This window comes from Cyprinus carpio, chromosome A8, assembly GCF_018340385.1.
Source record: "Cyprinus carpio isolate SPL01 chromosome A8, ASM1834038v1, whole genome shotgun sequence".
NCBI lineage: Eukaryota > Metazoa > Chordata > Actinopteri > Cypriniformes > Cyprinidae > Cyprinus > Cyprinus carpio.
The window spans coordinates 21,729,922-21,757,303 of NC_056579.1; the positions used below are offsets into that span (position 1 = coordinate 21,729,922).

A 27,382-nucleotide genomic window follows, 5' to 3' on the forward strand; every position below is an offset into this window, starting at 1 on the left:
CTGTCAGGTGGCCTATTTTACGGAGATGCACAATATCTTCACTGAACTGACGGATCAGATTGATCAGGGCGGTCTGACGGATGAACAGAGAAAGCAAGAGAACGAGGCCAAACTGAACGAGTTGCGCGCGCTGTCCATCGTGGCCGACGACTGAGACAGAAAACATCCTGTTACCCAAGTCTTACTCTGTTATAATGAAGTCACGGCCACATTTATTTATTTCTCTTTTTTCATTGATAATGTAGAAGTCTTGTTTTGTATATCTTTGTCAGATGAAGCCATCAGAAAACACTAATGATACTGTAAAACTTTTTAAACGTGTTCAGATTCTCATATACCCATGAAATGTGGTTTCTTAGCTGGAATTAATTACGTGTTCTTGTTTCCAGTTACTATTTGCTAATCAAACTTCCTGTGTTTCAATTCTTTCAGTCATTACAACTGACCAAAGATTGAAGTTCTAACAAATCATTTACATGTTTATCTCAAAGCTTTCCCATTTACCAGAGGCCAAAATAATAAGCTATAATATGCTAAAACTTAGTTTTCTATCCATGATGAACATTTTATTTGTTGTCTGTAGTTCAAACGCTACAATTGTATGTTCTTCAGCTTTTTAAAAGTATCTTCAGAAAACAGTGTAACACTGGATTAGTGCTGAGAATTTTTGATGACTGAGATCTTGGAAAAATGTTACAGTGTGATTGTCTGTTAACAGAAATCATGCTCGCCTTAGAATCCACATCAGCGCTGCTCTCAGAAACCGTGATGGTCTACATGCATTTAAACGATACTCTGCCTCCCTCTACTGACACGTGAAACATTTTTCTTGTTTTTGTACCTGACCTTTGTTTGTGTTCACTGTATTTGTAATGAAGGAAAGACCAGTAGTCTTACAGCCATATTACACGAGATGTTTTTTTAAGCTACACATTTTCATCTCAATGTCAGTGTTGTGAATTGCATCAGTTACTGACAATCACTATATAGTGAAGCGGTTTGAAACTGGAAAAGTCTTGATTGTATAAACAGATTATTGGTTGGGTTTGACAATATTTAAATTGGATTATTAATGTGCCTTCACAGTAGGTTATGTTGCTCACTGTGGTTTGATGTAAACCTGAATTCAGTGCAAGTCCCGTTGGATAAAGCGTCTACCAAGCAACTGAATGTAAGCGTTACACAATGTTTTTACATTCCTGCTTTGCTTTTAAAAGAAATGTTTAACTTCTGAAATAATCTAAAACATTTTCTCTAAGACTCTGGACCACAGCCTTATGATTTCCAAAAATGTGTGCATTATGCATCTTTCCATTTATCAAGTTGTTTTCCTTTAAACAAACTGTTTGCTGTTGTTTAATTGTCAAACATTCTTACAGTAAACTGTCTGCAAATTCCTGATTTTAACTCCTTTATCTTGCCATCCGAGCCTTTTTAATAAAAACGATGTCCAGTACACTCACTGCAGTCTGGGCAGGATTGTGATTCTCTTGGGAATGAACCAGTTAAGTATTTTTGTAAACACCAGCTCAGCGTCCTAATGCCTTTCTCTAAAGCACAGTTTCCTGAATGAACATGAACTGATCAGATCTGCAGGTGAAGAACAGCTGTGTCAGAGCTGTGATGGGTATACACAGGAAAATCTGTAATAAGGCATTGTCTTTATTCTTCTGTCAATAAAATGAAGTAAAATACAGTACAATCTCTATCAGCCGCAATTAGTCAAACATTTACAGTTGAAAACACTCATTTACAGACTCGAACAGTCATTTCATCTGTATGAATGAAAGGAAGCATTGAAATTCATACTGATTGATGAACTTCAAACTCTAAAATATCTATGAAACTGACTGAAAAGCTATGCATTGCGAGAAGTTCATCGGTTCCCAAATCTTTGAAAATGCAGTAATTGTACCTGAACTATGTATTAAGGTTGGAGTGTATCTGTCAGGCCTAAATGACCTCAGTTCAAACTCGGAAAGCTGTCTAAAATGACCTAAAACAATCTAGATCACTACATGAGAAGTAAAAATGTGAAGTCTTCATAAATTACGGAGAACGGTGTCTTGTCAGTAGCATCTGGCTTATTTAGCGAGTCTTGTTAAGTTAGTTTAAATGTTTTAGAGAAGGTCACTGGATAATGTGAGGTCTATACAGATGATTTACTGTACATCTGTGCGATCTGCTCACTGAAGACACGCCGGAGATCCACACGCTTGCTCTTCAGGGTCGGCGTGAGGAGGCCGTTTGACACGCTAAACATTTCAGGGTGCAAATATAAATCCTTCACCTGAGAAAGAGAGAGAAAGCAGCTGAAACCGAGGCTCTGCTCTGATATACAGTGGATATAAATGAACACACATCTAAATCTATCCTGCTTTATATATTTGTGTAAAACAGTGCTATTTAAAATTTGACTCCAATGATTTCAATTGTTTACAATATCCAAAGGCTCCATGACTTTCCTTAATAGTTGTTAAACTTTTATTTGTGTCAAGATTCTATTATTTATTGGATAAGGATTAATTTTTAACATTTGAATGAAATTTCTGCTCAAAAAAACTTGCTTATTTAATTAAGAAAAAATTGTGAATTGTTCTAAAAGTGTTTTGATTCAATGAACTCATTTGTCCTGGTGTCAAACAAGTACAGTTGAGATTACATTTCACATATTTGATGCAATCTACGTATGCGCGTTCATCAAAGTTTATATGTAGAAAAAAAAAAAAAGTCTAAAATAGATCTGTCAATCATATAAAACAATCATATCTCTTCAGAAAATCTGACCATTTGATTCTTTCTTTCATAATCTCTTTATGAATTTTTTGAAGTGTCCAGGCTTTGGTGGAATGAACTAGCAATGTAGGGACAGAAATCTCTCAGGTTTCATTGAAAATCACTTCATTTGTATTCATTTTTTTTCTAGCCCTTTAAAAGGAAGAATTTGTACAATATTTTGACAATTTCTACCTTATAAAATTTTATAGAGCTTGGAATTTTTTGAAAAATTATTAAAAATAAAAAATTTTAACATTCATAACTTCATATATTCAGGTTTTCTGAGACTGGAAAAGGAAAACTTCATTCAAGGAAAAATACATTTCTTGAGGGGATGAATTAAAATAGGAAATATATAGATTTTTAGTTACTTTATCTTATTTTAATCCATGTTTTGTCTTATTTTAAATCATTTAAAGTCATTTTAAGCCCCCTTGGAAGTTTGCCTAAGAACCACTGGTGTAAGATAATATTAGTAATAATAAAAGTTAATAATTGGCAGACCACTGCTGGGTAACATGGAACCAGCTCCACCCGCAGGAATTACACTGGCAAGGCATAACAAAAAATTCATCTGTTTTGAAAAGTAGCCTCACCTCAACTTCACAATAGCAGTAATGCATATTTTAATATTTTATGCAAGTGCTTTAACAAAAATGCAAGCTGCTCAACCCTGCTAGGCTCTGGCCTGCTTGACTTCTTTGTAAACAATTTTCTGTACTATACATCTTTAAAAACAAAGAATGATGAATCATTTATCATGTGATAATTGACGCACGCTGTCAGTAAAGCTGTAAATGACCCAGAATGCTCCTCTACCTGCTCAAATGACTTCAGTCCTGCCTCCTTCCCCACTGCGGTCATGTCCTCCAGCACAGCTTTCTTCACATCCTTACAGAAATGTCATTTTAATGTGTGCATGAGATCCAGTTTGAATAGTTTAGGAAAGGTTCACCAAAAAAATGAAAATCTGCTTGAAAATTTACTCTACCTCATCAGAACAGATTTGGAGAAATTTAGCATTGCATCACTTGCTCAGCAATGTATCCTCTGAAGTGAATGGGTGCCGTCAGAATGAGAGTCCAAACATCTGATTAAAACATCACAATAATCCACAACACTCCAGTCCATGACTTGAGGAAGCCAAAAAATGCATGTTTGTAAGAAATAAATCCATTAGGGTGTTTTAACTTTAAACCGTTGCTTCTAGCCGAAATATGAGTCCATAATCCATAATAACTCTTCCTCCAGTGGAAAAAAAATAATTACAATACTGTTGTCTCTCGCATCAAAATCCACCAACATATTTGGTTATAATTGTTTTCCTTGATCTGTGCATATTTCTCTTCTGATTCAGACAAGACTTTATTATGGATTATGGAAGCATAACGAAGTTAAAAGACATCTTGATGGATTTGTTTCTTAAAAACATGCAGTTTTTGGCTTCCCAAGTCATGGACTGGAGTGGTGTGGATTATTGTGATGTTCTTATCAGCTGTTTGGACTCTCATTCTGACGGCACCCATTCACTGCAGAGCATCCATTGCTGAGCAAGTGATGCAATGCTACATTTCTCCAAATCTGTTCTGATGAAGAAACAAACTCATCTACATCTTGGATGGCCTGAGGGTGAGGAGTACATTTTAACTATTCCTTAAAACCTATTGATATCTCACACTAAGTTTTCTGCATTTGTAAAAATCTGTTCTGAATCTTGGATGGACTGAGGGTGGTAGTTTGGTGACAAACTGGTGTCCTGAAGGGAGCTAAATTTGTATTGTGTATGGCATTAAAGCTCACAGGATTTTGACAAAGCTCTTCATATGATCCTACGATCCCCCTTTCTTTGGCCCAGTCGACAAACACCTCCGGGTCTGGAACTACAACTCCTATCAGATGAGACTAAACACACAGAGAAACACACGGACTGCAGTCAGTTTTGAACGGCACTGAAAACAGAAGGATACCGTTTACGCCTGATGCCCAAAACTGCTGTACTTAAGTGTGTACACTTACCTGTAGACTATCTCCGTGCACAAAGACCTGCAGAACAGCAACACAGCGAGTGTAGACGTTCTCGATCTTCTCCGGAGCGATGTACTCGCCCTGGGACAGCTTAAAGATGTGCTTCTTCCTGTCTACAATGCGCAAAGTCCCGTTCTGAAAGATTTACTGTGTATTTTGATTAAGGTATAATTGTGTAAGATTTGAAGGTTTTTTCATTTTTAGTTAAGTTGTTCAAAATTTGTATTTGTTTCTTTCTTCTGCTGAAGACAAAAAAATGAGGGTAAATGATGGTTTGCTATTTGTTGTTGGTTTCCATTGTATTTATTTGTTTTTATTTATTTTTCACACTATGGAAGTAAATAGCTTTTGGTTACCGACATTGTTCAAAATATCATCTTTTGTGCTCAGCAGAAGAAAGAAACTCATACAGGTTTGAAAAACTTGAGGGAACAGAATTTTCATTTTTGGGTGAATTTAACATTTAAAGGAGAAATATATGCCGCATACAAATAGCATGCAATGACTTAAAGTGATCTGAAGCAGCTGAAGGGTCTCACCGGCAGCCACTGTCCCACGTCTCCAGTGTGAAGCCAGCCGTCAGCGTCCAGAGCCTCTCCCGTCCTCTCCTCGTCCTTCAGATAGCCTCGGAAGACGCTGTGTCCCCGGATGCAGATCTGACACGTATAAGACACCAAAGTGTTAAATGACATAGGGAAGTTTATTCATTTAAGCTCATCGATTTGTCAAAAGTGTTCCCAGAATCCCTCACATAGCATGCAAGGCCCATGTTACGGGTCACTTTCCATAATTGTTGGTATATAAGGCCCAAAACTCCCCCTAATTGCAGAAAATGTACCCAATGTTTGGTTGGTGGGTTCACTTCCCATCCGTGATCCAGATACTGACCTCTCCTTCTCCATTCTTGGCATAGTAGTTCATGTCAGGGATGTCTGTTAACTTCACCATAGCGCAGGGTAAAGGAGCTCCGACGTGACCTGAAACACATCCGGCCGGGACAAACATACCCAACATGATTCCTCAGAACAGTAGCTGAATCACAGGCCAACACTGGCATACTGTAGAATATACTGGATTGTCAATCTGTCATTTTTACACATCATGTGACACTGAAGATATGTGAACGGTGATGCATGTGAAACAAAGCACTTTATGCAACAATAGTCACATGACCTCATTATTCTGCTGCATCTTTAAGCAGGTGCAGAAATAAATAAGGCAATTTATCATTTTGAATTCAACGAAGGCTTTGAAGTTAATCCCTGCCTTCTTCCCTAATATATAATAGGAGAAAAGCTGAAAGTGAAATGAGTAGTACGTCTGAATTCAAAGCATTCATAACAACAGAAAGTATCAGGATTGCCTACTTTTTCTGGGCACTTTGTCCCATGAGGCTGTGGGGAGGTCACATGACAAAGCCAACATGGCAGATGTATAATGTCTGGATTACATTCATAATACACTCATGCATAATATAGAGCTTACTTTAACTGTGGCAAAGTAAGTTCTTTATGAAATGTGTTGCATCCGAAATACTGTCTGAGTGATAAAACCATGGATTATTTGGCTTTCTGTTGTTCACACTGGAAACAATCATGTGAAACACTGCACATTTCGGCTGATGTAGCAGGTCATCTGGGTATTCATGCATAATACGTTTTCCAAACTAGTAGGTAGTACACCATTCATAACTAACGCAGGCCTATATAAAGACACATGAACACAAACCTGCACTCCAGTCACCAGGCATAGAAAAGGTACATCCAGCAGTGCACTCCGTCTGCCCATAACCCTCAAAAATCTGAAACCATATTAAACAAAGCCTGTCAGTATCATGACCAATACTGGTGAATATATTATATATATATATATATATATATATATATATATATATATATATATGTGTGTGTGCGTGTGTGTGTGTATGTATGCATTTGTGTGTGACATATATACAGTATATACAGTATATATATATATATATACATATATATATATTTCATTTTATATTTAGTTTTAGTTACATTTTAATTTAGTTTTGTGCTTTTAGTTTTAGTACTTTTAAGTAACACTTTTCAATTAGATTTTAATTTGTTAACATTAGTTAACATGATTTAATAATGAAAATAATTCTAATTATTTAATTATTAACCTTAGTTTGTGTTAATTTCATCATTTACTAATGGATTATTAAAATCAATGGTTGTATCTGTTAATATTTAATGCACCTGAGTTGATATGAATTACCATTGAACAGCTGCATTTTTATTAACTAATGTCAACAAAGATAAATAAATAGATTTTAACACATTAACATTAACTTATAGGACCTTTTTTGTAAATTGTAACCAATATTTCTGTTTAGCTCGATTTTATTTCAGTTTTAGTCATTGTCAATTCTTCATCTCAAACTTATTTTGTTTCAGTTTCTGATTTTATTCTTTTATAAAAAAAAAAAGTTGAAATTTCAGTTTTGCATCTAATATTTACATGATTTAATTTCAGCTATGATGGATTGAGTTTTCATAGTTTAATGGGGGTTTTGTTTTAGTTAATAGTAACAACATCACATCCAAATCAATGTGATGTCAGAGATGAAGGGAAGCCTTTCTTAACCGACATGAAAAAATATTTGCATGTCAATAAAAAAGCCTTTGAGTGTTTTAATATGATATTAAAGCGTTATTAGGTGAGGACTCACCAGACAGCCGAGGGTGGCCCTGAGGAAGGACAGGACAGTCGGAGAGATCGGAGCGGATGCAGTGAGGATGAATCGCAGGTTTCCACCCAGACTGGCCTACAGGAAGAGAGAGAGAGAGAGATGAACGAAGAAATGAAGAAACGAACATACAGACTTTATTTTGCTTGGCACACACATCACATCAAGTCACAAATATAACACATATATCCACAAGGGGGCACTTTTCATCAAATCTTCAGATAACTGCAGCCTGGTGTTAATGTGAAAGAGACGTGCCTGTATCTTATTGAAGATCAGCCGGTCCCACAGGCTGTTGTTCCTCACGACTCCACTGCTCAGCTCGGCCTGTTTCCTCCTCACGGCGTAATGAAGAATGGCTCTCCTCAGCGGAGACGTAACCGAGCCCAGAATCTAACACACATGAGGGTCATCGCTTCAGAGCGGGTTAACACTCATTATTCTCCATCTGTGTCCAACACTGACGTGTAGCACTCACTTTATCATAGATGCGGTTGAGTAATCGAGGGACCACGGGGAAGAAGGTGGGCTTCAGGGTCTTTATGTCATCCATCAGCAGAGAAATGTCACCCTGGTAAAAACCAACCCTTGCTCCGTGACAAAACATCGATACCTGAAGAAGAGAGGATTTTGTATTGAATTCAGTCAATATGCAATCAAAGGTAACACTTAATAATAAAGTTCAATTCATTAACATTAATTTATGCATTAGGTATCATGATATAGCATCTAATAATATGGGTTAATGTTATTTTACACACTACAGGTGAAAGGTCTGGAATAATTATGATTTTTAATGTTTTTGAAAGAAGTCACTTCTACTTACTAAAGCTGCATTTATTTGATCAACAATAAAAACTGTCAACACAGTAACACTGTGAAACATTAATACAATTTAAATGTACCGTTTTCTATTTGAATGTATTTTAAATTGTTATTTATTCCTGTGATGTAAAGCTGAATTTTCAGCATCATTACTCCAGTCTTCAGTGTCACATGATCCTTCAGAAATCATTCTGATTTCTTATAATTATCAATATTGGAAACAGTTGTGCTGCTTAATATTTTTGTGATACACTACCATTCAAAATTTTGGGGTAAGTAAGATTTTTTTTTTAAATAAGAAGAAATATTTGCTTTTATTAAATTAATCAAAAATGACAGCAAAGACATTTTCAATATTACAAAATATTTCTATTTTAAACAAATGCTGTTCCTTTGAACTTTCTATTTATCAAAGAAGGCTAAAATGGCATCAGTTTCCACAAAAAAAAAAAAAAAAAAAAAAAAAATTAAGCAGTAAAAATAACTAATAATAATAAGAGCCATTATTAATAATTATTAAGCAATAATTGAGCAGCAAATCAGCATATTATGATTTCTGAAGGATCACGTGACACTTAAGACTGGAGTAATGACGCTGAAAATTAAGCAATATATTCAATATAAAACAGCTCCTTTAAATTGTAATAATATTTTACAATATTACAGTTTTTTATGTATTTTGCATCAAATAAATGCAGCCTTAGGAAGCATAAGAAACGTCTTTCAAAATAAATAAAAATATACTATTATTCAAGTTATTTAATGCTAAATTAATGTAATTATATAATATTGTAACTGTTTAAAATGTTTATGTAGACATTTACATTAATAAAAAAATAATAGGCTATACAGTAAAACCTACTAGATTTTATTTGCAATGTCATTAACGTCATCAGAAAAAAGAAAAAAAAATTCACCATAATGTTTCATCAAAACCTACTTCCACCATGACTTTTCAGATGAAGCCAAAGGAAATCTTTTCAGATGAAATAATAATATTATGGCAATAATTATATTAATCATGGTTAGATCTGAGTCCGAATGAGTTACCTGGATCATACGCTCAAACATGTGTGCAAGTGGCAGATAGGAGATGGACACATCTTCTTGACGAATCACAAAGTAGCCCTGGCGAGTGTAAATATTAAATATAACATAAATAGTTTAAAATATAACATATTGTTTAAAATGGCCAAAACATGCTGTGATTAAACAAAGCTGATCAGGTTTTCACTTCCAAGCAAAATATCAGTAGTGGTTGTTTTAAGAGAAAAGCATGAAGCCCACTTCACCATTTCAACACACAACCTGAAGATAAAAGGAACAAAGAGCTTCAAAAACAGGCCTTCAAAGAGAAAGAGATTTCACGGGAAACACAAGGTCTCTATTAAAAAAGAAACAGAAGGAAGAGGAGCAGGACAGAAGATAAGATGAAAGCTATGGAGAGATGAAGTGTAGGAAGGGAAATGTCGAAAGCTGAAGGAGCATGAGAAAAGAAAAGAAAGCAGACATACAGGAAGCACAAAACTCTCTGAACTGACCTCAAGGATCTTGATGACAGAGGAGGTGTTGGAGGCGATGTTGCCGTGAGTGATCATGGCTCCTTTAGGTTTCCCTACATGAAAAATAAAAAGAACCACATCTAAACCCAAATATTTAACCATCGTGGTCACAATATGGTATCAAAGGGTTTTAATTTCACAGGTCTCTGTAACAAAATCTCAGTTTAATTTGGTTATATATTATAACAAATAAAAAAATGGCTGGTCAGATTAATCTGATACTGTGAGCAGGGTTTGTGGTGTTTGCTGGTCAGTAACGTTACCTGTGGTCCCACTGGTGAAACACACCACAGCCAGATCCTGAGGTTTAGGAGGCTGAAGCCAATGCAAACATAAACAAATTAAATATCCAACAACTCCACCTCTACAAATTAAAAGATCAATATAATCAATACGCAATCTAATTAATATGTGTTAAGTAGCAGTGAGGTGCAGGAATGACCACAAGTTCATTAACTCAGATGGCATGGTCTTGATATGTAATCTGCTAGCAATCTCTGCTATATTTGAAGTCAATGAGCTTGCTTGCTCAACATTTGAACAGTCTGGTTCAGCGTTCGCAGTACGCCAGCCCTGTATCACGCTCTCACGTTCATCAGACACCCTCCACCTCCCCCAGCACCACCTGTCTAGATTTGCTACAGGCGTTATTATGTACATCTATTTGTGCACCATGTCTGATCACACAATCACAAAGAATGTTTTTTTTGTTTGTTTTTTTTTGCATTCCACTGCACTGCCATCCCATTGTTTTTTTTATGTAAGCATGCACTGTATGGATGTGTTTGACAGTTATGCTTGCTAATTGCATCTTTCAAAAAAATAAAAAATAAATGCACTTGCTTTTTTCATATCACTTACATTTTTAGTGCAAAAACGTGTGTGAATAATCTGTTACATGTTCACAGCAGCATATTTGTGTGTGTACTAGCAGTAGCAAGTCTCCGTACTTAATAATAACAGCAGCAGAGTTTGTAGCAGATCTAGTTAGCCGAGAATAAATACATTAACACTGTCATTTCACTTAGCATGCTAAAGCTACTCTGAAAGTTATCATGAGGCAAAAAGAAACAAGGAGCTCTTACCACAGGAGGCTTTAAATTTTCTCTTCCCAGATCCTGCAATGCATAAAAATACCCAGATTTAGATCAACCACAGAGCTTCTGCCTCATATCCACAGTAGTTTTTAATATATATATATTTTTATATATATTTTTTTTTTTTTTTTTTTTTTTTTTTTTTTTTTTTTCAGTGTGTGACCAGTAAAGGCAATTCATTATGGAAAAATCAGGATTTTTCTTGCTCATTTGAAATATGAGCTTGATATGTCATGCAGACTAACAACTCAAAGCTCAAAAGTTGGGGTTGCATTAATATTACTCCTGACCATAATCTGCGAGAGCTGTAGTATCTCCACACCACACTTCCTTCCTCTCTCCAGCAGGGCGGCGCTGAAAGGGTTAAAGAGCACCAGACAGGAGAGAGCGGGAGTCACTCCCTTCTCTTTATGCTTCAACAGAGATTCTGCCTTATCCTCCTTATCACAGATCACCATGGAGATCTCCGCTGGAGAGAGATCCGAGACAAGAGAGATGAATCTCAAACAGTGCTATTAAGATTCAAATCGAAATTATAACATCACAGCTTCATTTTGAGGCATTATCATTACTCACCCAGTTTAAGGATGTGAACCATGGCCTCTAATCCAAGTGTATCGTACAGAGGCACCAGAGCCATGGAGAATGTGTAGCAGGCCAGCTCTGTAATGACCCACTGCAGCCAGCAGGGGGCGACAAACAAAACAGCAACATGTTAGAAACATCCAGTTTTTATAAACCTGGAGAAATCCATTGGAAGTTGCTCAGCTGATGAGCATCGGGAATGTGACTTTGCTCACAGGCATTCAGTGATTTAACTGATTATATTAGACCACTGGTGTAAACGCTTCTATTTTGCTTTTTTATTTGATATCTCATTACAAGTTGCATAATCAGAATAATTTAGGTGAAAAGCTCAACTGAAAAATGCAGATGAATTTCAGCATAACTCAGCATTTGGCATGGCCCTCTTGAGCTTTTAATGTTTTATGTTAAGAGTTATTTTGGTGAATTGATAAATTTGGCTTGGAAATGTTGAGATTTTGCATGGCCCTCTTGAGCTTTTACCTTTTGTATTTTTTGTTTCTGTGTGATTTATTTTTTGGTAAGGTTTCATTTGTTGACATCAGTTAACTACACAAGTTAACATTTACGAACAAAGAAAAAATATTCTAAAGCATTTGCTAATATTAGTCTATGTGAAGTTTAACATTTAATAACACATTAATAAAATGAATAATTCCATCTGTTAATATTTTTAAATGGAACTTAGCTGACATGGGCTAACAAACAATAAACATTTGTATTTTTATTAACTAACATTAACAAAGTTAAACAAATTAATTACTCATTGTTGGCTCATTTTAATGCATTTACTAATAGGACCTTATTTTAAGTGTTGTCTAGACCGTGAATTTTCAAAGGTATCAACAGAATGTTTATTTTCTCAGAGGAGAAGAAATATTACACTCCGATAAAATATATTTGAATGAATAATATAGCCTGACATTGGACAGTTTTCTGTACAAAGAATCATGCATTTGTGACCATAAATATTTCTCAGTCATTTAATGTCAGGGTTTTTCTAAGTTTAAAGGGGCTGTATGTAGGATTGACACCGAGTGGTTGAACTAGGTATTGCAGTCCAAATTCAAAATATTGGAGAGGGGTTTTTCCACCCAGACCCTCCTCCTCAGACTTGACGCACACGCTGGTTGCCAGATTGATGACACAAACAGGAACGAGTGCACTTAACGATGAATGAAATCAAATGAAATTAAATGAAATACGCTGTGTTTTCCGCCAACTGGCAACCCGGGGTGCTGAAATACAAGTGGATAAACTGGCAGTGGGTGGGTTTCACAAACCAAAACAAAGAACGACATTCCGGCCCGGAACACACATTTTCAAAGGAGAATAACTGACGGTAGCATTTTCTTCTTTCTTTCTGGTATTTTTATGCTATAGTAGAGTCACTTACATACAGCACCTTTAAATGACTCAAAAGATCCCAGATTTTCAATCTAGTCTAAGAAGTAAGTCTTACATAAGCAGTTACATATATACATGCGTTTCAGAGGCAGAAAAATGCTGAATTTGATTCTTAAGACTATAAAAACAAACCTTGAACATAATTATGTCTTTTGAACACTGAGAACTGATGAATTCATGCTCACAAAAAGGACAGGAAATTAGAAACCAATCTGTGCGTGATATACCTCTGGTCTGTTTTGTGCAAAAATGCCCACATACTGCTGTGGGTTTGGTTTGCAACCCTTCGCCAGCAATCCTGATCCCAACACCTGTGCCCTTTCTGCAACCTGTAACAAACACATTACAATCACTCAGAGTACTTCTGCTGGGTTATTACACGATTATTATACAGTAGTAAATGCGTTATAACATTTATTGCTCTCACCTCAGTGTAAGAGATCCACTGATAGGGCTCTCCAGGTTTCCTGAAGCCGAGACACGGGCCATTACCTGCACAACACAAGAAATACTGTTAGTTACAACACAGCTCTCTGGAATACTTGATTCTGATTGGTCTTTCATGAAACACTACGGTCAAATACATGTTTATAATGATTCCTAGCTACTGAACTGTATAAGTCATCTTGTCTGAGTTTGTTTATTAATGACTTTCTGTTGTCTCAGAGCTGAATAACGACACTATAGTCTTGTTAGAGCTGCTTTCCAGCAGATTTGCCTCATATTTGATGAAGTTTGCTTCACTGATTCTGTCATTTTTCAGTTTATTACTTTGAAGCTGAAACAGTCTGTATTTTATAAAGTGCTATATACTGTAAATAAAGATGACTTAATGAAAAGCTGATTGTAAATGACTTCTTACTTGCAGTATATCTGTTGTTCTAAAACTATTCTTCTTTATTTTTGTCTCATCACAAATGCTTTCTAATTTCCATAAATCCAAGCAAAAAAAAATAAAAATAAAATACTTCAAACTCAAGCAATCGACCAAGAAACTATTCTACAATCCATTCACTGAAGGAAGCTCCATGTGATAAAAGCATTATCGATCTGAAAAAGCCTTGCAGAGCAATGCAGTAAATGAAAAGAAAAAAAAATTGAGATGGACATTGAATTCATCTGGGATCAGTGAACAAGATAGTCACTCGAAATGTTTTTTCTGTATATTTATACAAACTGTTTTCAAGTTTTTCAGAGAGAAATCACACAGACCTGCTATCTGCAGTCCTCTCTGGAACATGTCGTACACTGTCTTCGTGTCCTCATAGTAAAACTCTAGTAGATTGTCATCCTTCAGTAAAGCTGAGCGTCTACAGCTCTGATCTCCCTGTAAACGCACACGGACATTAGTATATGACCAGACATTCAAACTGATATGCAAAGCTCCTACACCGTGTAAAAAAAAAAAAAGTAAATAAAACAAAGACTATTGAAGCAGGTTTTTTTTTTTTTTTTTATTTTTTATTTTTTTTTTTTTTTTTTTAGTATTGTGATATTGTGTGTAGATTTTTTGTATTGAATGATTTTGTTGTATGTATTTGGTATACAATTTATGCATATCCACATAACTTACTACATGTGCTAAACTGTGCAGTAAGCAACCCAAACACACAGTGTGCGATATTGTATCCCACAATGCAATGCACTCAATTTGACCTTCCATTTCCAATGCAATGAATAAAGCAAAATCAATATTGAATGTTCTTAATACATTTTTCTTAATCTATATTGTATAAAGCACTGTATAAATAAAGGGACATGTCTTGACGACCGGTTGATTGTGCATTACCGCTTACATTAAATATATCTGCTGTTCTAAAATTTTTCATCTTAATATCTCTTACGTCTCAGCTGGAAAAAATAAAAAATAAAAATCTGGTTTAAGTTGGTATTGAAGTTTGATTAGACGTAATGTTGGCTAGTTTTTTTGGACATTTTTCAGCTAAACAGTCTGAAAGAGCAGCTTGACTAGGAAGACCACCTTAAACCAGCTAATACAGTAAAACAGTTCAGGCTGATTTAAGCTAGCTTTTTTTTTTAGCATGCTTGACTTATTATTTACTTCTCCAAATGTTATCTCAACATGTAATTAAGGAATCATGTGAAAACAATAGACCATTCCTGAATAAGGTTTCACATACTGTATGTATACATACTTTAAGCTATTCATCACTATCTCCATCATTATATACTATTCAAGTTTTCATATTTTGAATTAGGTTTTAGTTTTACGTTTTCAATTTTCATTTTAATTTTAGATTAAAGGGTTAGTTCACCCAAATATGAAAATTCTGTCATTAATTACTCACCCACGTGTCGTTTCAAACCCATAAGACCTTCGTTCATCTTCAGAACACAAATTAAGGTATTTTTGATGCAATCAAAAATTATTCTCGTAGCTTCGTATAATTGTGGATGAACCACTGATGTCACAGATTAATTCACAGATCTCCTTGCTACGTTTCTGGACTTGGGAACATTTGTTGCGTTGCTGTCTAAGCAGGGTCAGACAGCTCTTGCAAATTTCCTGAAAATTGAAAACATCAAAAATATCTTAATTTGTGTTCTGAAGATGAACAAGCTTGTTCTGAAGATGAACAAAGGTCTTAAGGGTTCATATTTGGGTGAACTAACCCTTTACGTTTTAGTTTTTGATTAACAAATAAAAACTTTAGTAATTTAGTATAATTAACCGTTTTTGTTTTTAATATTTCTTTATCTTTAATTAGTTTATTTCAGTTTTAGTAACTTTGGTACTTCCACTTAACCTTGTTTAATTTAGCTAGTTACCAAGGCAATTTAGCTAGTTACCAAGTCTTAAAGCTGCAGTATGTCATATTGACAGCTAGTGGTTGAAATTGGTACTGCAGTCCAAATTCTAAAAATATTGGAGAGAGTTGTTTCTCCTTCCCCTCCTCCTCAGACTCAACTATGGGAAGCCAAACACACCGAAAGTAGGATGAAACAACGCGGTATTAAAGTGTTCAATGGACCGAGCTGCGTGACCAACTCGACAGCGCAGAGAGGACGTGTTTACCAGCGCCACCGAACTGACAGCGTGGCGCAAACTAATCTCACCAGCGCAGCATGAACATTACTCTTCTTCTAATAATAATGTTTTATGGAGGATGGCAAACCAACTTTTGGTGCATTTACCGCCACCAACTGGACTGGAGTGTGAAGCACTAATAAGCAACATATATATATATATATATATATATATATTCTCCCGATTAATCCTATTTCTTTAATGTATTTAACAATAGCACCATATATTTTACCTTGTTCTGCATGCTCTTTCAAAAGGCTTGACAAATTAAATGTTACAACACTCATGTTTCTTACTTCCTTAATGAGTTTTAACCTTTCTTTTTCATACTTTTTACATTTTATTAAAACATGCTTTATTGTTTCTGCCTGATTACAAAAAACATTGACCTGTTTCATGTTTTCCTATATTAAACAAAGACTGATTTAATCTAGAATGCGAACATTACTCTCCGCAGAAGTTCGTGGTTTTTTTTTCTTGAAATTAAATTATTGGATATGTGTTTTGTTTTTTTATTTTTTTTTTTTTTATTTTTTCTACTTGTTGTAAGTTGTTGGTTTGAAGAACTGCACGTATAAAATATATAAGACTTTAATAAATTTACAATACCATAGTCCTCAAGGAGCACACCCAGCTTCTAGTATATATATTTTTTTGTACATAGTTATTATTGTTGTCGTCGTCAAGTTCTACATTCAGCACAATATTGCCCATTTTAAATTTGACATATTATTAAATACTATATATTTGGGATTTTTGTTGTCTCTAGTAAAGGGAATGTTGTTATTTAACTTTAACATTGCAGTTTTACATAGGCTAATGGATACGCTTTGTAAGGCTTTTCTCTACACTCCAAATTAAATAAATAAATAAAAAGTAATTAATTAAAAAAAAATTCTTTAAAAATTTGAGGCAGTGTATGTAAATTCAATATGATGTATTTTGAATTTTGCACTGCATTGTGTTTTAGGTTTATCAGAAAACACATGAAAATTAACCACAATTTTATTACACTAACCTTTTAACCATGTGGGTTAAAAAAATGACAATCAATCCATGATTACTGCACTTTTACTATAGTAAAACCATTGTTAATGTAAGAGAAAATTAATTTCCTGACAGAAAAGTATCAGTAGGCCTACATTTTACTCTTTTTTTCAAGTTAAATCATATGCTACAGTTACACAAATATCCTTAAAGGTAAAATTTAATTAAACCATGCCTTGAAGAATGAAACCATAAAATATTGTAATTTTAAGAGGATAATGGAAGTTTCTGCTGTGAACGTGACTACTAAATATATACGTGCTTCAGAGTAACTAACACTACTGTTTACATTTAGTAATATGAAAGATAATAAGCAAAATAAATGTAATAACTTAATACTGATCTTCATTATGTTATGTGCAGGAAAAAACACGAACTTCTGCAGAGAGTAATGTTCGCATTCTAGATTAAATCACTCTCTGTTCACCCTGCGCTGTTGTAACTTATCAGCGCTGCGCTGGTGAGATTAGTTCGCGCCGCGCTGTCAGTTCAGTGGCACTGGTAAACACGTCCTCTCTGCGCTGTTGAGTTGTTCGCGCAGCTCGGTCCATTGAGTCGCACCGATGACAGGTCAGCGCAGCGCGAACACTTTAATACCGTGCTGTTTTGTCCCACTTTTGGGTTGTTTGGCTTCCCATACGCAATGCTCATTTGGGTTGCCAGATTGAGGACATGCAACAGGAATGAGCACAATTAACAATGTTAAGCGACTAGTCTTACACTGTAAGTTGATGAGTTGATTTATCTGTGCTTTAATATTCCTCTGGTGATAGAGTTTTTTTAGTTGGATGACGAGGCTTTTTAGGTCGGGTAGAATCTGTGATCTCTGACCCAGTTCATTTGCTGGTTTCCAAGGCTGCAATATGCTGTGTTTTCCACCAGCTGACAACAATGTGAACTATGTTTCCTAAATATCTGGAACATATTATAGTATTTTATGCTTTAACAGGGCCAAAAATTGCACAGCACCTTTAAATAATTTTCACTTAATTAGTATTTTATTAGATAGATATCAGTTTTAGTTAGCAATAATAACACAGTTACCTGCACTGGTATGGACTGGGCCTGCAGGTCACATGGAGGCTGGATTGGTCGAGGTCTGGTCACCAGCCAATAGGTTGTGAGAGAGGCTAGCGCTCCTAAGCCTATGATAGAGGACAGAGAGAAGGACGAGGGCAGAGACGGAAGGAGCGTCTTCAGATTGTCCACTTCAGACTTGCTGTCTCCTCCACTGAAACGCAGGGAACGTAACCAATCCTGAAACTGCATAGCTGTGAAAGAGACACGGATTCACTGCCATTAATATCATCATAAGAGTCAAATACTTCACAGTTTCCCACATCTCTCTAAATTACAAACACACACACACACACACACACACATATATATACATATATATACACACACACATATATATACACACACACACACACACACACATATATATATATAACACATATATATATATATATATATTATATATATATATATATATATATATACACACATATACATATATACATATATATATATATATATATATATATATATATACACACACACACATACACACCACATCAATATATTAACACGAGCTATGACTATTTTAATCCTAATCTGCAAACCTGATAGCAAGAAAAAAAAAAAGATTACTATTCTGTATGCTACAAGCTGCACAGAAATGGCACATTTCACTTTTAACCATAGACAAAGAACATCACAATACTGTCATTACATTTATTTACTGATGTCAAATATGGCAATTTTCACAAACAAGCCCTTTTAATGGCAGCTCTCCAATAACCACTATTAAAGCTGTTACTGTTAGAAATGTGCCATTTTTTCTACTATAGTGCAACTGATAATGAATGGCTATTAACCACAACAGCACAACAACAAATGTGCATAAAGCAAAAAGAAAAGTCAAGATACAATACAAAGCAGAGCAGTCAACTGTGGTAAAACCCTAGGTAAAAATCACTCAATGCATGACCGAACTTGAGTGACTACTGCTACTAAAAAATATGGTGACTCTAATATGATAAAACGTGATAATAATCATCATCACAAAAACCACCAGGAATTAATCTATTAATAGTCTATTATTCTAACTATGCTGAAATGATCTGGTACATTAATGTTCAATCACATTAATGTGCAGTGCCTCTAAATTACTAACAGCTCTCATTGATTTCTTGTGAAGAGGTCTGAGAACAAAACCTGAATGAAAAGCACTCAGCCCTGGGAGAAGCAAACTAATGTTTGGGGCCTTATTTGAATGCCAGGAGGAAATAACACACAACAGGCGCTCGGGTAACTCTCGGCCATTTTTCGAGCAGGCAGGACACACACGTGGCCAAAACACAAACACAACACAGGTGTGAAAGTGTTTCAGGACACAGAAGGAAAGGTGGAGATGAAGAGGGGTATGTTTTCTCGCTGACAGGCTGCAAATGAATTTGAATGGCGTCCTGCAGCAGAAGATGACACTGCTGAAGCGAGTACAGTCGCACTGATTTGGTGGTGAGATGGGGTGACTGGGAGGCCCCGGTGTGAACGCGTTTGCCAATGAGACGATCTGTAACGACCACATGAGACGACCCAAACACACTCCCTTCCCGGGACTCAATTCACAACCTCACAGAACTCTCTCTCTCTCTCTGTCTCTCATTCTCTCTCACCCACCTCTCTTCTTTAACCTCTCACCCACTTCCTCCCCCATTAAAGCACAGGGGGATAAAGGATGATGTCATCACCCCTCACCCTGCATTGGTATTTCCACAGAGAGGGAAAGTGCTCCCCCTCCCTCTATCTTTAAATGCCACCAGAGCAAGTGTTGTGATGTTGGTCTCCAGAATACTCAACACTAGAGACGCCGAAGCCAGCCAGCATCACAACTTCAGCTCTCATCATCTGCAGATATATCTAGACAGCCAGATGATGATGTGCACACAAAGCAACTCTATAATGACTAAAAAGACAAACTATATATCAGTATGATTAATATTTACAATCACAGTATAATAACATGGATTCAAAATTCATTAAAATTTGATGTCCAGACCACAAAAACTTCCAGTAGTTATTTATCCCTTAATCATTAATAAAATAAAAGAGTAAAATAATAATACAAATTTCACAAATAAAAGTGGTATTATTTAATATCCTAATTATTCTATGCGGTCATATTCAAAAAGTATTCTATAGCCTAATTTGGCACAAATATTAAATTCATGTGTATATCAGCTATTTTACAATGATTCATATATTTCCAAAACATGTCAGTATAGCTGGTAACAATATTAAACATTTAACTAAAAAAAGGGTATTTCTACAATTTTATACAAAGTACTATTTAAAATAATTAATAATTCAATTGCAAACGGCATGCATATCCAGTATATTTATTTGATCAAAAATGCAATAAAACAGTAATCTTGAGAATTATTATTACAATTAAAAATAATTATGGTTCATGCATGCATACATTTATTGTTATTATTATTTATATATTCTATTTTAATATATTATTTAATATATATTTAACATAATAAATTATCATATAATTTAATATATTATATATTTTAAATGTAATTTTTAGAATTATAATTAAATGTATTTCAGTCTCACTTGACCCTTCAGAAATAATTCTAACATATCTATTTAGTGCTTAACACGGCTGAAAACAGAAAACAATTTTTATGGAACCTGTGATAAATGTTTTCTGAAAAAGAAAAGAAAAACATTTATTTGAAAGCAAAAAAAAAAAAAAAAAATTCTAAATTCCAAGGCTCTTTCTAAACCCCACATGCAAGGGTTAAAACAACACAACAGTAAACATGGAAATCCCTTTCCATATGAGCATCTCTGCATCGCCCTCGCTCTGTCACAGATCCACAAAAGCTGGAGATAAATGGATTTCGCAGCAATGCCATCTGAAAATGATTACGCATCACAGATGAGGACAGACCTCTCTCTTTCTCTCCCTCATTCATAGGGGCCATTGTCAGAGGTAGACAGGCACTATTGTATGTTTCTAGCACTCACTTGGGAACTTAAACAGAACAAAGAGGAGAGAGAGCGACAGAGGCTATTACTCAAACTGGTGCTAAATGAACTCAAGCACATCTCAAAGAAAGGTCTGCAGATTTACAGCCTCCGTCACTGAAGACAACTCTCAGACACCAACACAGCAGAGAGCAACAACTCACAAAGAGCAGCGATGAGGAGATCATTGTGTTTTTATAGGTTTATCTAAATATAAAAACATTTATACATTTTGATACTAATATGTAGACTTTAGGTACTAATATGTTTAATTTACATACTAATATGTTCAATTCAGGTACTAATTATTTAAGATTAATTATTTAGGTCAAATTATTTAAGATGTCTACCCTGACTAAGGTCCCATACTGAAGAGCATTATTAGTGTTGTTGCAGGTCTTCACATGTGGCCACACGAAGCAGTTTTGCGGTTGTGATCCCAGGACGGTGTCGCTTCCTGTGCAGAACAGTTAAACTGCATTTTATTTGTTTTTAAGCTCGTAAAATGGTACCCATTAAAACATGTCATAAACATTAAAGGTTGTAGTTGAGAGAGGAAACCTCAGGAATTGGGATTTTACAATGTGCTTCTGTGCAAAGTGTGATGAGTGGAGAAAAAAGTGATCTGACTTGGAGTATAGCCTGATGGATGATAAAATAATTGAAAACAATTCATCAGACTTACACTGAAAGAAGAACTCAAGCTGTATTTACTTACACCTTAGCGTCTGTAGCACTGTCCTGGCAACCACATCGCAACATAGTGAAAACCAGTGTTGAAGTAATGCATTACAAGTAACGCAAGTTACATAATCAGATTACTTTAAGTAACTAAAGTAGCGCATTACTTTTTAAAATCTTTTAAGTAATGAAGTAGCCCATTTTTACTTGTTTACACAATGATGTTGAGCTTGTTTGAGCATGATGGTTACTGTAGACCAGGGTTCCTCAAATCTTGCCCTGGAGGGCCAATGCACTGCAGAGTTTAGCTCCAACCATGATCAAACTCGCCTACCTGTGATTTTCTAATGAACCTGAAGGCATTGATTAGCATGCTCAGGTGTGTTTGATTAAGGTTAGAGCTAAACTCAGCAGGAAAGTGGATCTCGTGGGCCAGATTTGAGGATCCCTGCTGTAGACTAAATGTGAACATGCATCAGCTCATCTCTTTTGGACTTATTTTATTATTATTATTATTTTAATTGCTCAAGTATTGAACTTTCTTCTCTTGCATCCTATTCTTCATGCAATCCAGGATAGTAGCACAAATGAAAGGTTTGCTTGAGCTGCGCCCTCTACTGTACAGACGTGAATTTACATTTCCTTCATCCTGAGGCATTTTCATTTCACTTTGTGAAAGCGGTGAAGGGACGTTCACATTTGCCAAAAATAGAGCTATTTTATATTAAAAACAAACAAGCAAGCCCAGCACAGATGAGAAACAGTACTACAAAAGTAACGTCATGCATTGCTTTCCATAGAAAGTAACTAAATTACGCAATTAGTTATTTTTTAGGGAGTAACGCAATATTGTAATGCCTTACTTTTAAAACTAACTTTTCCCAACACTGGTGAAAACTACTTTGAACATCTCTGCAATGGCACAGCAACACTTCGCTTACAAAGAGTGTTCCCGTCGCTTCATATAACCCAGATTGCAGGTCTGATGGCAGATGGAGTATTCTGACAACTTTCATACCTTTTCTGGATCTTGACACTGTTAGTTATTTGTCAGTCTATGGGACAGTCTCAAGCCTCCCGGTTTTTATCCAAAATATCTTAAATTGTGTTCCAAAGACGAACAAAGCTTCTACAGGTTTGGAACAACATGGGGGTAAGTGATTAATGAGAAAATTTTCATTTTGGGGTGGAGTATCCCTTTAATTCACTAGGTACCAATAAGGTGTATGGAACAAAGTTTGATTTTTAACCAAATTGTCCAAATCACACACATAAGATGTCTGAACCTCTTACAATGCCAAGAAAACCCCAGGGCTCTGGAACAACAGGCACATTGTTAGACTAAAGACATTCAGGATCCAGGACGAACATGAGTTCCCAAGGGTGTAAGGTAAAACCTCACCATTAGGAGACGGAATGTAGGTGAGTGAAAATGCTGTTCAGTCGCGTAAGGACGGAGAATCACAAGAACTGAAAGCAAACCTTAATGAGATCTCTTTGATACTGCAATTTGTTTCTCGTTGTCTCAAAGATATTAACTGAAAACTTTTACTAGCATCTCAAACGTTTCTCAAATTAACCTCAAGATAAGGTACATGTACAGGCACTAGTTTTAGAAAAAATCTCCATAACTTCTCAGACTGCACCCAAATTTGCCCAGATCTCAAATTCAGACATTTTAATATGAACTTTAACATCCATGTTTATTGTATAGTGCTATACTACAACATATCAACAATATATACAAACCTATCATGTGTCTATTTTGATTTCTCTAAAAGAAATTTAGCAGAAAACTGAGACAATTTTGTTAACTGAACAGTTCTATGTTAGTAGCGTTTATACATTATTTTAATAGTGTATGTAGTATTATTCATTTTTTGAATTAGCTTTTATTTTTATATTTGTTTCATATATATATATATATATATATATATATATATATATATTATATATATATTCTATATATATATATATACACACACATTTTTTTTCTTTTTCATTTTAGTAATTTTGTTATTTGTCTTGTTCATGTGTTTTTTAGCAAAAAAGAAAATGCTTTTGTCTATTAGTTTTTTTTATTATTATTATTATTATTTCAGTTTTAATCATTTCAGTACTTCAACAAATTCATTTCAGTTAGTATCAAAGACAAAATTTCTAATTTTCATTTCAGTTTTTCCATAATATTTATTTTATTTCAGCTTTATTTCAGTTAACGAAAATGATTTGTAATAGTTTTAGTTAACAATAATAACACTGGAATGAAAACAACTCAATTAAGACAAATGAGTAACCTTTAAATAATAACGTACCTCTGGCAGTTGCTGAAAAGAGGAAAGTGAAATGGCAGGTTCACAGGATATGATGTCATATGAAGTGAACTCTGGATTCCAGAGGATTTGAAAGGGAATATAATGAGGAGGCAGGGAATGAGAGCACAGGAGCGCCTGCCCAATGCTTAATGAATGAAGGAGGGGGTGAATGAGAGAATGGCCTGGGTGTTCTCTGGCTGTGATTCCCAAATGAAGCATGAAGAACACAGAAACACACTGAAAGGGTTTGGAGAGGAGAGGGAAGTGTGTTGCATCACAGCAGACAAATTAACTGTCTGGAAGCAGTCGAGAAATGTGGAAAAGCAGTGATCTGTTCTTATGTTTGATGTAATATACAGTGAAATGTAACTATGTCTGCCTGTACAGTGGAAGTATGTTACTACATCGCTACGGTGAAATATCAGAATCGTTTCCTGAAGACACACCTCACAACACGTCTCATCCTACAGGTTGCTTTTGCGGCTTTTTGTGCTGCTCAAAAATGCATTACTCCCAAGCTACGAGTCATTATAAAGCATTTTCCCTACCAACACCAGCCTGACTACATAACAAACTTATGAATTCTGGATTGTGTGAATGGGTTACACCAGCACAAGCTCATTCAGCATGACTAGACATGCACAACGTCTACAATGCTCCGCCAATCTTCTGCTTGGCAGCCAAAACTGGCTCTTGTTCTACAGCAGTGCATGTCAACAGCTCTTAGTTTTGCTGGCAGCATTGTACAGTTTTATTTCCTTGACATACAGCAAGAACACCCTTACCCCAGTACATAATTGAGAAAAACACACCCAAATGACCCGGCATGACATTAAGAATCAGTTCATAATACTACATCGTTTATTTTAAAGTAGCCCATCCAACAATACCTGTGCACTTACTGTAGATAACAGAAACACAAGACTCACATAAAACAACCTTAACAAAATTAATGTGGAAAAACTATAGTTTTTATAAATTAATTGCATACAGTTCCCTAAAAAGCATTTAATGACACTTAAACATGCCTGAATGACAATGCATCACATACAAATACAGTATATAGCCTATTTAAATAGGGAAAATAGGGTTTTCATATGGGAAAATTGGCTTTATTAATCGAGCACCAGTGTTAGGAAGGTTTCTTTGGAAATGTAATAGGTTACAGATTACACGTTACCCATATTTAAAATGTAATAAGTAGTGTAACTATTTCAGTTACTTTATTAAAGTAATGTAACTGATTAGGCTACACTTGATTACTTTTTGATTACTTTTCTATTGAATGTTTTCAACTTAATCATTTTTGAAACATTTAAACCAGGCAGGGTTAACCTTACAGTAGTACTCGACACCAATTACTTTCAAAATCATTCCTTCATCACTTCAGTTAAGATTATAATTACTGTATTTTAAAGTGCAGCCACCAAAAAATCTGACTTTAGCAGCTCTTTTTACTTTGAGATGGTTAAATACAGGTTTAAAATCATAACAAGAAATAGTTTAATAGCTATGATACTGTTTTTTAAATCAAATCTTTATGACAGGAAACACTGGCACTGCCTTGGGAAAAAACAGTTAATCTTAAAAATTAAAGCATATAGCCTACATAAACCAAATAGGAAATAAAACAGTTATCAAATTTCCTAATCTGTCTCCTAAACTCATGAAACATTGGTGTCTCATATTTTAGAGCAATCAATGCAATTTGGGCAAAAAAATAAATAAATAAATAAACAATAATAAACAAATAAATAAGTAATAATAATAATAAAATTAAAAACAGTAACTTTTTCTCAGTAACTGTAACAGATTACAATTGGATTAATTTTGTAATTAAATTACGTAATTCCTTTGCATGTAACTAGTTACTCCCCAACACTGTCGAGCACTGATATGAATTATAAGGAAAGCCCATTAACAGTATCATAGATTGTTAATAGTTTAATCTTCCAAGTAACAAAGTGTTTAAAGGTAGCCCATTGATAAGTTAGAAATGTACTTGTTTACAAAACACGTGCACGTGTCACGCGCTGACGCCAAACTTTAAAAGAGATGGGACGAAATAAGTTCATATAAAATACTTCACTCACTCAAAAGACGACGTGTGGACATTAAATGCACATTAAAGTACTGATGTGATGCTAAACAGACCGAATGTTGGATTACAAACAGGACGAGTGTGTGAGTGAATGATGAATGAATGAATTGATTTTCATTGATGAATTTGGCATCTTCTTCCGTCTTTCGAGATTCTTCGACGGCTTTTCTAAATCGCTGCATTTAGAGGAAGTTTTAAGAAACTGGCTCTTACCTGTGTGTGGAATCTGGGTCACCCGTTCTCCAAAAGTGTGTCTACTCTCCTCAGACTGTGGAGCCAGCGTTTAGCCCCTCTCACAAACACGCCCTCCCCTTCTGAAGCCAGCCTACCCCGGGCCAAACCGTTAACTTCTCCGGGCATTCCCAAAAGTTCCTCATCCGATGACGTGCTTAAACATATTTTTTTGCCACATCCCCAGGAAGTCTGTATACTAAATATACAGTCGGTAAAAATACTGATATTATATCGAGCTAGTTTCATCACTTTGATTGACAGATTTAATTTAATGCTAAAAATACATATTTCATCAGTTTATCAGCCATTTTGCATGTCCCATTACATCTTAAGGAATTATACTTAATAAAAAGATAAGCTCAACAGCACTGAAAATGTGATTTCTTTACAGTTTAGCAAACTTTCATCATAAAAAGTTCAAATGAGATTTTTACTAAAAATCACCTTTAGTCCTGGGGATACTTCACATATGTCTCCCTTATTCAACACACCTGATTTAGATCATCAGGAGAGAGATTCATGATGTGCACTGAGTGTGTCTGATAAGAGAGACATACAAAACGAGCAGAGCAGTGGGTCCCCAGATTGAAAACCGCTGGTTTACGTGACTACTTGGGAGGAATTTTGTCATATTTCTGTCACACAATGAATGTCTTATTTACATTGTGTCTGTGATGAGGCGTGGTGGCAAACTGGTCGTTTTGTGCTGAGATGATTTTGACACTGTCCGTTCCTATTCAAAGTGCACCAAAAGACCTGAAGCACATAAAGGTCATGCAGTGGCCTAGCTGGTCTCCAGACCACAATCCTATAGAAAATATGTGGAGGGGGCTGAAACTTCGAGTTGCCAAATGACAGCCTAGAAACTTTAAGGATTTAGAGAGAATCTGTAAAGAGGAGTGGACCAAAATCT

At 35.3% G+C, this 27,382-nt stretch overlaps 2 protein-coding genes across 2 annotated transcripts in view; one reads left to right on the top strand and one right to left on the bottom strand.

Moving 5' to 3' along the window:
- LOC109072874 (bridging integrator 3-like) overlaps window positions 1-1,696 on the top strand; it is a 51,542-nt gene extending 49,846 nt beyond the window's left edge. Inside the window, exon 9 of the mRNA XM_042762787.1 lies at window positions 8-1,696. Coding sequence (XP_042618721.1) covers window positions 8-154 — 147 coding nt within the window. The 3' untranslated portion in view covers window positions 155-1,696. The remainder of the gene's footprint in view (window positions 1-7) is intronic.
- LOC109081151 (long-chain-fatty-acid--CoA ligase 6-like) lies at window positions 1,643-26,876 on the bottom strand. The gene is made up of 21 exons (XM_042762785.1): window positions 26,449-26,876; window positions 18,136-18,362; window positions 14,208-14,322; window positions 13,423-13,487; window positions 13,223-13,324; window positions 11,580-11,679; window positions 11,294-11,472; window positions 10,992-11,024; window positions 10,170-10,221; window positions 9,886-9,959; window positions 9,395-9,472; window positions 7,998-8,132; window positions 7,778-7,912; window positions 7,502-7,597; window positions 6,532-6,604; window positions 5,692-5,780; window positions 5,343-5,459; window positions 4,795-4,938; window positions 4,579-4,680; window positions 3,598-3,669; window positions 1,643-2,290 (listed from the first exon to the last, which is right to left on the bottom strand). The coding sequence occupies exons 2-21, from the start codon at window positions 18,358-18,360 to the stop codon at window positions 2,150-2,152; spliced, it is 2,127 nt and encodes a 708-aa protein (XP_042618719.1). The 5' UTR covers window positions 18,361-18,362; window positions 26,449-26,876; the 3' UTR covers window positions 1,643-2,149.
- Window positions 26,877-27,382: the final 506 nt, after the last annotated feature.

Bases quoted from the DNA above. Each gene is read 5' to 3' on its own strand.
- LOC109081151 (XM_042762785.1), bottom strand. From the start codon at position 18,360: ATGCAGTTTCAGGATTGGTTACGTTCCCTGCGTTTCAGTGGAGGAGAC. The intron at 6,605-7,501 runs GTGAGTCCTCAC...ATATGGTTTCAG, and splicing joins GGGCCACCCTCGGCTGTCTG to ATTTTTGAGGGTTATGGGCA. The intron at 4,939-5,342 runs GTGAGACCCTTC...TAAATCTTTCAG, and splicing joins ACGTGGGACAGTGGCTGCCG to AACGGGACTTTGCGCATTGT.